This window comes from Labrus mixtus, chromosome 8 (genome assembly GCF_963584025.1).
Source record: "Labrus mixtus chromosome 8, fLabMix1.1, whole genome shotgun sequence".
Classification (NCBI taxonomy): Eukaryota; Metazoa; Chordata; class Actinopteri; order Labriformes; family Labridae; genus Labrus; species Labrus mixtus.
Window position 1 is genome coordinate 9,091,449 of NC_083619.1, and position 9,643 is coordinate 9,101,091.

The following is a 9,643-nucleotide window of genomic DNA, read 5'->3' on the forward strand; positions in this document are numbered from 1 at the left end:
GCACTAATCTCCTAAAAGTCTTGATTTATTGAATAATCTTTGACACACACTGAGCAGGAGGTCTTGACTTCAAAGGTTGAAATAATAACATCAAGTGGTCCACAGGTTTTCATAGAACATATGCAGAAGATCGTTCATGCTTTTGATCTTGTTCCAAAGCAGAGCAGCACTCTGGGACTGAGAGGCATTTTCACTGGACCTCTATAAGAAGGCCATTAGCAGGTTAACTACCCGACTAATATAATATGAACTGTTTAAATTCATGATAAAGGACCCTTGTTCTTTGATGTATAATAGGTAACACCTGGCAGCTACTGCAGCACATTAAAGCTCATGATAGCTTTTTGACATCCAACATTATCAGTCTGTACATGCTCCTGATAATAGATTTGGGAAGAAACCTTACATTCACAAAACACAGACACAATCTGTGACGTTGTGTAATGTTGTGGTTGTGAATTGATGTAGCCTATCAGAGAGTAAATCATACAAAAAACACTAGGTTTCAAAAATATTCTTCATGTTTTGGTCTAGCTGTGGATGCTTGCTAGCATCTATAGCGTAATTTACCTTTATCAAATGGTGGCCTTTTTCCTCGGACGTCATAGCACTCATGATGGGACCTACAATGTGTTTTTTTTTCAGGATTATGTCCAACTTCTGTGTAACTTCATATACACGTATGGAATCTGCTAAAATTATCATCACACCCAAAAGAAAATTGGCAATAGAAATCTGGAGGGCGTTTTTTTTTTCCAACTTAACCGCTGACGTTAGCGTTCAACCACTTGGTAAATAAAATTTCCCTTTGATGGTGTTACACAAAGAGAAACATAAACTCCAAGCTTTCAGAGATGCTAGTGTTAACTTAGGTTAGGTTTTTTATTTATTTATTTGACTTGGTTTAGGTTAGGTAACTTTATTTATACAGTGAGTGAGTCAGCCTCCTTTTAAACACACACAATCAGCAGCACAAGACATACTTGGTAAATACGGGTGACTGCTAACATAAGCTGTTGTCTAACATCACCTAATTCGTTTTCTAATATGATGTTTAGCTGGAAATATGCCAGGATTTCCCTCACAATTTATAAAACCGTTGTTTTCAAATGGGTAAGTCGTACTGCTGGGGTCTGTGTTGTAGAATGTAAAAACATTTCAACTTCCCAATGCACCTGAAATATGATTATTGAACCCAGAGTGACAGTGACAAATTTGATGATCAAATGTTTTTAAACATTGAAATTCATTCACTTATTGGTGAAAACCTTTTTGAACGTGCTAGATATTATACAAGGAAAGTCTGGCTACTATACGGTTTTGGTTGAATGCTAACCAGAGCTAACGAGCACAATGTACTTGAGACCTGAAACACAACAGCAAGACATCACTAGCGTCCCACTTGACTTTAATATAGGAAAATGGCCGCCCTGTCTATTTGGAGCAAATCCTAGTTTACTACCAGCTATATCCCAGTTACTACATTTGCTATTGCTAAAACATAATGTAAAATGCTACCATTGATGTTACACATCCGTATTCAAAAGTTTGCTATCATTAATTTAAGTCAAAATGTATTTAGCTTAAATAAGCTAACAAGAGCCACTACACCGTTAGCCACTGGACATACCAGAGCAAGTAAGGCTGTTGACTTGAATTTACGAGTGTTTAAGACTAAAAAATAAAAAAAAATAAAAAAAATTAAATAAACAGCTCTGTTGTCATCGGATTTAATGAAAAACATCAAATATACATCTTATTACAGTATCAGTCATAAGTAACTGTGCTAAGGTGTCGATCTATATTCTCTTCAGGACAGTATAATTACAACAGGAAATTAATCACATGACATTTAGGCCATAATATGCAGGAAGTGATCCTTTAACACAGCATGCAGTAAATATTCACATTAGAAAATGGCGGGTAACATGAAACACATGCTCTTAGAAAACATACTCCTGAACAAAAGCAATAAGAGTTTTAGTGACAGCAGAAAGTGTTATTGAGAAGGTCCTTCTGTGTCAACAAGCTTACTGAATTACATAAATTAAAAACAAAGCAAGTTAAATTTCTAGACTTAAAAAGGCAGAAAACTAGATTATATTTAAAATTGAATCTGACTTGCAGTATTAGACGGTGAGCATAGTTTTTTAGAACCGTCATCATTTTTACTTCAGAAATCACAAAACAATTATAATGCCTGTATTGGTATAATACAGAGAGGGATGTATAATGCTACATTTTTTTTAAATAAAGGCTTTCTTTTTGTTTTTTCAATAAAATGAATTTAAAAAAAGTAATCTTATCTCAAAGCTACACAAAATAAAATCAAGCAGCTCAAAGAATAAAGAAATATATAAAATATATATTTGGAAAATTGCTTACTGACTGATGATAAACTACACACGCAGATCAGTACCACTCTAATATGGTACATATCCATTAGCCTAGCTTAGCACAAAAGGCTTCACTTTTTGTATGGTTTAAATAGATATGTAGTTTGCTCTAAAGTCACTAATAAATACATTTGTTACCATTGGACAGAACCATGCTAGCTGTCAGTCTTTATGCTAAGCTAAACTAATAGACTACTGGCTCACTTAATATATTACAGAGATTTGCATCTGGTATCAATCTTCCTGTCGAATGCTCTTCCGAATACACATCAAGTATTGTGAACCATTAAGAATGAAGTGCTAACTGTTGTCCAGATATACTTGAGCGATTTCACAGCCAAAGCTGTGAATAGGATTTTTTGTTGTTTCCTGTGATTTCTCCCTCTGCCAATGAAGCTTGCAAAAATCCAGCGTTAATGGTGTGTGGTTTGGGATTCAAGCCAGGAGCTCAACTTGTTGGCTTACACATGGAGGTTAGGCTCGATTGCGTTGCTTTCAGGTAGAATTTAGTGTAACTCTTTGCAAGAAAAGCAAACTAGCATCTTTCCCAAATCGTCCAACTTTCCTTTGAAATGAAACCAATGCATCGAGTCCATCACATAAAAGGCTTAACTTTTCATCTAAATGGAAGTTAAAAATAAAAAAATAAAAGGGTAAAGTTTTGTCTCTGTTTTGTTATGCTGCAACCCAGAGGATTGACACTCCACTTCCTGTCTGGTGGCTGATCTGGTTGACCCGTCCGCGCACGCAGTCCAGGGTGAAGAACACCGCTGTGCCATTGTGAACCTGGAAGGAAGCACGCAGGCTCACACTGGCCCAATGGCTGCCTTCGGACATCTGACCACTAACCTGCTGGGCCAGAGGGACTGGTCGTACCACATCGGCATCCCGGCCTCCTCCTGACCCATCTGTATCACTTCGTTGTAGAAGAGTCACCTTAACAAGATTGCAGGAGTGAATGAGTTTGAGATCCAAAGCCACACTGGCTGTTCCACTCTCCCTGAAGGCAAAATCTCGCCTCTGATCAGTGGATCCTCTGGCGAGTAGCCCTATCTGGGAAACCTGAAGGCTGGTCTGGCGGAAGAACAGCGGCTTGTTTCGGACTGCTCCTGAAGGAAGGCCGATGTGAGCCACAGAGGCAGACATGAAGGAAGAGATAGCAGCGGGGACCCAAACCAAGCTGAGGACACTGATGCCCGTTTCATCGCCAAAGAAACGTACATTGCACTGAGCAGGAGAAAGGATCTCAAAGCCCAAGGCATCTCCAGGTTCAACTTTAGCCGCTCCAGACAGGGATACGGACATGTCTCGATAGTGGACGCCTGATTTGAAGGAGCGACATAGCTCCATGCCGGTTCCATTACGGTTGAGGTATGCCAACAGTTGGAAGCCCTCATTAACACATGCCTGACCCATTGAGTACAACGCTTGCTGGAAGACAAAACGCACTGTACCACTTTCTGCAAAACGGATCCCACGACCATCATGAGTCAGCCCAACAACGTAAGGATCAGAGGTGGAGGTGGTGCGAAAGGTTGGGCGATAGTTTGTGTGGTAATGTGCAGACACTGTGGCCTGTGCTGTCATAGCAACAGCCCCTGTGTCGTGAGATAGCCAAAAGAGACTGAATGAAGCAGCTGATTGGTCGTACAGCTTTAGACCTTCACTGCTTTGGTTACAGTGGTGGCTTGCGCTCCGGAGGAGGACAGAGATCACGTAACCAGGGGCGACTTCAGCGACTCCACTGATGCTGGCGCTCTGGAGTGACCGTCCCTCTCGCTGCTCGATCCTAACGCCACTAAGGTCGCGACCTTCAGAACCATCCGTGTTGTTCAAACGCAGACACACCTGGATGAAGCTACGACATCCATGGCTCACTGAAAGATTCTCATCCAGCCAGACCAAACCGTGCTGCCGTAGCACCAGCCGCCCGTCCTCAGCCGACACAAGACCTGCGGCACCTCTTCCCTGGACGTGAAGCTGCACGCTGGGGAAGGCATGCGCTATGACGTTACCCTTTGCACCATGCAGACTCACATCTCCAGCCCAAGACAGAGAGAGGGCGCTATCACCTGCAGCAGGGCCAGAGCAAAGAGTGTCTGTAGTGAAGGTACAAGGTGAGGCGATGGGCTCTCCATCACACTCGTTACATGCCTGACACTCTTCCATCTCAGAGTTGTAGAAGTAGCCATGTCCGCACATTCCTGAGTTGGCATCTCGTTCTGTCAAGCCCTGACACCTGAATCCACCTGAGGACAGGGAATCTGAGTTAGTTTGGATATTTTTTCAATACCTGAATGCATTGTCTAAATCATTTATCATCAATTAAATCAATGGAAAATGTTGGAGTGTAGGAAATGAGAAGATTTGTTATTGAACAGTTTTAGATAATTGGCAATGCAGTGAAGTTAAAATTTCTCAGTGCTTCTTGTCACCTGGAGTATTTTGACACCTCTGATGATCTCCACACAGATCAGATAGTTCAAGGCATTCATCTCTGTCCTGTGATGACAAATACAAAAAACCCTTGAATTGATTTTAAAGCAAGTTTAACTAGTATTTTACTACAACTTCTATGTAAAAGGAATTGGTAATAGTGGTCATCACAAAGAGCCACCAAACTCTTCAGCCATGTTAGTTTCAGCATCTTTTAGAACACTGTTTTGGTTTCTGCACACAAAGTTTTCACTTCCAAGTCATCAAATAATGCGGCTAACTGCTTATAAACTGATATATTGTAAAACTGTATTGGAGCTCACCTGGCAGATTCTGTCCGCGTGGACTGAACACTGGGCGACCAGGAAGAAGCCAGCAGGGCAGATAGTACATTTCTCACAGTGAGGCTGACCGCTGCTGAAGCCACAGTACTCGTCAGGACTACATGTCCCACAGGCCAACATGGAGTGATCCACCTGATGGTGTAAAAAATGTGAGTGTAATGATGAGAGATTGACTAAAACTAACCAGTAACTCGGGTTTGTATATCATTATTTGCTTGTCATGTCAATTTAAAATATACTAATATTTTTTATCAGAAATTTTAATTAAAGTTCATGCAGGTATGAATGTAACAACTTTTTACATACCAATTATATAAAAATTATCCTAGATGTGTTTTTTAAAATTTGACCTAAAAAGTAGTGTCTGCCCCTTCAGAGACAAAATACATCACTTTGTGGGGATTCTGAATTAAATTAGAGATAATTAAACTCCACTTTAATTTAGCAAAAACACTATTTTAATATTAAAATTCCTACATTCAAAACTTTTCTTGTCTGATATTCAAAAGTTTAGGATTTATGATATGCTTGAAAAACAAGTGACTATACAGTATTGCGGATTTCAAAATGTATTTTACATTATTGGATTACAATAAATATTTGTTGATAATAAATATTATGAATCTTAATTTCAAAAGTAGCTAGTATTTAGGTTATGCTGTGGAGTAGAATGCAAAGTAGAAGTTGGGAAAAAAGTACTAAAAAAGTACAAGCACATAATTTTAAATTTGGTACCACAGTTTTTTATATTTGTTTGGTGTTTGAGATAGCATCATCTTGTGATTCACAGATTATTGATAGTCAGACTTCTTCCACCCCCTGGTTGCAGCTCACCTCCATCACACTGGCATCCATGTCCACCTTGTGCAGAGACAGAGCCTGCTTTGCTTGGTGGGGTCTGACCTGCCTACTCATGCTCTCTATGTGAGTGTCCAGCTCCCCTTGTAGGTTCTGGAAAGACGTTTGTTTGATGCCATCCATCAGTATGCTGTACTGGGCTTTTACCTAGAGGTAAAACAAATTAAATAACATTCTTTTAGTGGGTTCATGGAAATAACCAGTATTAGATTTGATACATAAAAACAAAATAAACAATAAATGCATGGTTGTTGTGGCGGTTCTTATCAGTCAGTTTTGTGTAAAGTTGAGCTGATTTTAATTTGATGGATGATCAAAAATCCTCTTCTCTGATGTCCATACAGAACAGATGCTCCATATGGAGGTCAGCACACAGGACCTCTCACACAATAAAACTTCTCTAGTTCATGTGTTTTTCATCCATCTCCTCTGAATAAAGGTTTAAGGTTTCTCTAATCACTGGCCAATAACAAAACCATCAACTGGTCCATTAAAAATAATTATCGTTATTAATCCCCAGCATCAATCACAACAGCCTTACTTGCTCCATCTGTTCATACATCCTCCTCTGTTGCTCTAGTATCTCCCTCTGCTGGCTGACCAGCGCCCCCTGCTGATCACTGAGAAGCCTCTGCAGCTCTTTGACTTCGTCCTGTTGGCCCCTGAGGGCCTCAACCAGCTTTTCCTGGCTCTTTGACAGCTGCAGCTGCAGTACCAGAGCGTCTTCTGAGGGGACCTCATTGTTCCCTGCAGGAAAGACAGAATTATGAAGCAATTTAAGGGATTCATATTTTCTAATTCAGCAGATTGCAGAAATAAGAATGCGTAGGCCTGTAACTTTTTCTTTTTGGCTATACTCTCTCATGGAGATACTGACCTGGTTTCATATCACATGTCAGCTGGATCCACGCACCGCGTTCGGACCCAAAATCTGGCAGCTCATCCAGAAATTGCGCGGCCCTGTCCGTCACATGAACCGGAGAAGAGTTTTCTCTCCCATAGTCTCCTCCATGCGCTCCAAAACCGTCTCCGACACTCGTCTTGGACTTCTGGCGCATCATGGAGGGAAGTTTACATCCAATCCCTTTGCACTCCCGCGTTGCGCCATCATCACTGGTCTGGCGATGGGACACAGTGGTCGGACAGGTCCCCCCCGCGCAGCCAGGATGGAAAACCTCCGCTGTGATGGTCCTCGAGTTCGTTCTTCTGATGCCATCTGTTTCCGCTTGTTGCGTGAAGCCTCCTTGCTGAGGTTGGATGATGGCGTAGGGTGCTAACGGTGCGCTCTGGGCTTGGTAATGACTGAAACGAGCGTCCTGTTGGTAACTCGGGTAAACTTGTCCTTGTCTAGATTGTGCAGAGTGGGTAAACTGCCGTCTGGACGCTACTGGCTCCGTGCGCCTCTGGCAGTGCGCTCCGACGCACGGTCTCCTCAAGTCTTGTGCGGGAAAGCAGCGCGAGCCCTGGCAGGGCTCAGGTACGCTCCCTGCTCCACCGAGTACAGATGTTATACAGAGTAAAAATATGGTATAGAAATGTGCCATGTTGCAATGCTGGAGGTTTAATTGGTATCAGGCCACGACGGAATAGTGGCCTTTTAGGCGATTTAATCCTTCAGTCCAGCAGTTGTTGGTTGATCATCCCTTTAATGAAAAGCAAGTTATTTTCCGAGGATGTAATTCCCATTAATCTAATACTACTGAAAGCTTAGACATTCAGCTTGTCTCCATCGTGCGCGCCGCGGTTTCTGCCCCCTTTGCCCTTCTGGAGAGAGCTCCGTCTAGCCCACATGTGGCGCTCACTGCTCCTAATTGGCAACAGGCTTTGCTCCTAGTTTTAAATTAACCCGTAGCTTTCCCGGACATACCACTCTGCCGAGTCACTGCACTTCCATAGAAGCTTTGCATGTGGTAGATATTTGGACTTTTCTCATGTTATTTTTATTCTCACACTCCAGAGGGTCATTCATGAGTGCGCACTCACACCAAAACTTCATGACATGCTCCAAAATGGTTCAAAATTTAGTTTAAAGGTGTAAACAGGGTTTTTTTTTTTTTAATGAGGGCAAAAATATATTTTTCTTTATTGTTTGCTTTTTTTGTCATTTTTAAAAAGATTGGATCAACTTCATGGGCTTTTTACGTACTGGGACTAAAGTCAAAACTTTATATGGCGCCAAAGCTTTGATGTCCTCTGTAGAACTGGATTAGGGTGCAATGGTTGGACTTCAAAACACAACTCTGTGATGTTGTAAAGTTTGAGCCAAAAACCGCCTCTCTTGTAAAATGTAAACTTCATTACAGTTTATCACCCCTCTAATTTCCCCTCCCTGACCCACATGGCTTTGATCAAAGCTTAAACTCACATTAAAAAACATTTAAACGTTTCCCCCTCTTCTCATTTTCGTTATAAAGGGCAGTCATGCAAACTCTCACTCAGAGACACAACAACAGAATAAGTGAGAAATAACACTTTTTCAGCAGTAGTTCATTGTAATTCCCAGAAATGCTTATATACTTAGAAGTGTAGAAATGTTTTGACACAAGGAGTTCTCGATGTGCTGAGACTTTTATGTATGCACATGTACCCACACACACCCACACACACACACCCACGCACACCCACACACTCACTGGAAGTGATAGTGGGGTTGCACTTAAGCACAGTTACTAATTTATGCTCTGATGTTTGAGACCACACACAAGTCTGAATGCAGCTACTGTCTACTAATAGTGCTGCTTTTATTATCAGCGTCTTTCTCTATCTGCAGCCACGTCAACTATGATAAGAAGTATACATGAGTTTTTCCTAACCTCATTAGTATAAATGTACTCAACATATGAATACTTCAGTCACTAAAATGAAATAGGAACCCAAAGCAACACAAACTGAAGCATTGACAACGATTATCTCTAGAACAATTTCTACAAAAACCGTAAACCTTTATGTAAACTGCAAAAACAAGTCATAGTAACTAAAAAATAGAAGGTCACTTTACTATAACTTAAATATTATTGTTGAGATAACTCAATATTTGGTGTTCATGTCATCTCAACTCATGTAAAGTTTTCCAACTATCCAAAAGTTGAACTAAAGTAAGAACAAAGTGAAAGAATAGAGCAGTGGCTACTGCTTTGGTCTGCCTGGTTTGCAGGTTGGTTCAGCCATGACCAAAGAGGAAATATTGTTCTGACAAAAATAAACTCCATTGTAAATACAAGTTTACTGAACTAAAAGATCACATATTAATTTGACTAAGTTTGGTTTTGAATGGATACAAATTTATCTCATCAGTTCAAATTCAGTCAAATAATCAGAATAAGAAATGCTTGATTAATCCCAGGTGGAAATTCGGTTTTAACACAGTTGTTCTCAAACACAATAAAGCAAAAGGAAATATAGAAATAGATTTAAGAATTTAAAATAAAATAGAATAGAAATAATAAAATAAGCAACAAGTACCAAGATACTAAGGAAGCACCGACAATAACTTTTTGAAGTTCAAACAACTAGATGGCTTTTTTTTATTATTATTTATTTTTTCAGTGTATACATAGGTTTAACTGTATCCAGGACTACTGTATTATGCTGCATTCGTGTGCTCCTCGG

General features: G+C 40.5%; 1 protein-coding gene across 1 annotated transcript; it reads right to left on the reverse strand.

Annotated features, from left to right (window-relative positions):
• Positions 1-1,716: 1,716 nt before the first annotated feature.
• si:ch211-252f13.5 (uncharacterized) lies at positions 1,717-7,801 on the reverse strand. Its single transcript, XM_061043437.1, has 6 exons — positions 6,912-7,801; positions 6,576-6,781; positions 6,011-6,181; positions 5,156-5,308; positions 4,832-4,898; positions 1,717-4,645 (listed from the first exon to the last, which is right to left on the reverse strand). The coding sequence occupies exons 1-6, from the start codon at positions 7,576-7,578 to the stop codon at positions 3,072-3,074; spliced, it is 2,838 nt and encodes a 945-aa protein (XP_060899420.1). The 5' UTR covers positions 7,579-7,801; the 3' UTR covers positions 1,717-3,071.
• Positions 7,802-9,643: the final 1,842 nt, after the last annotated feature.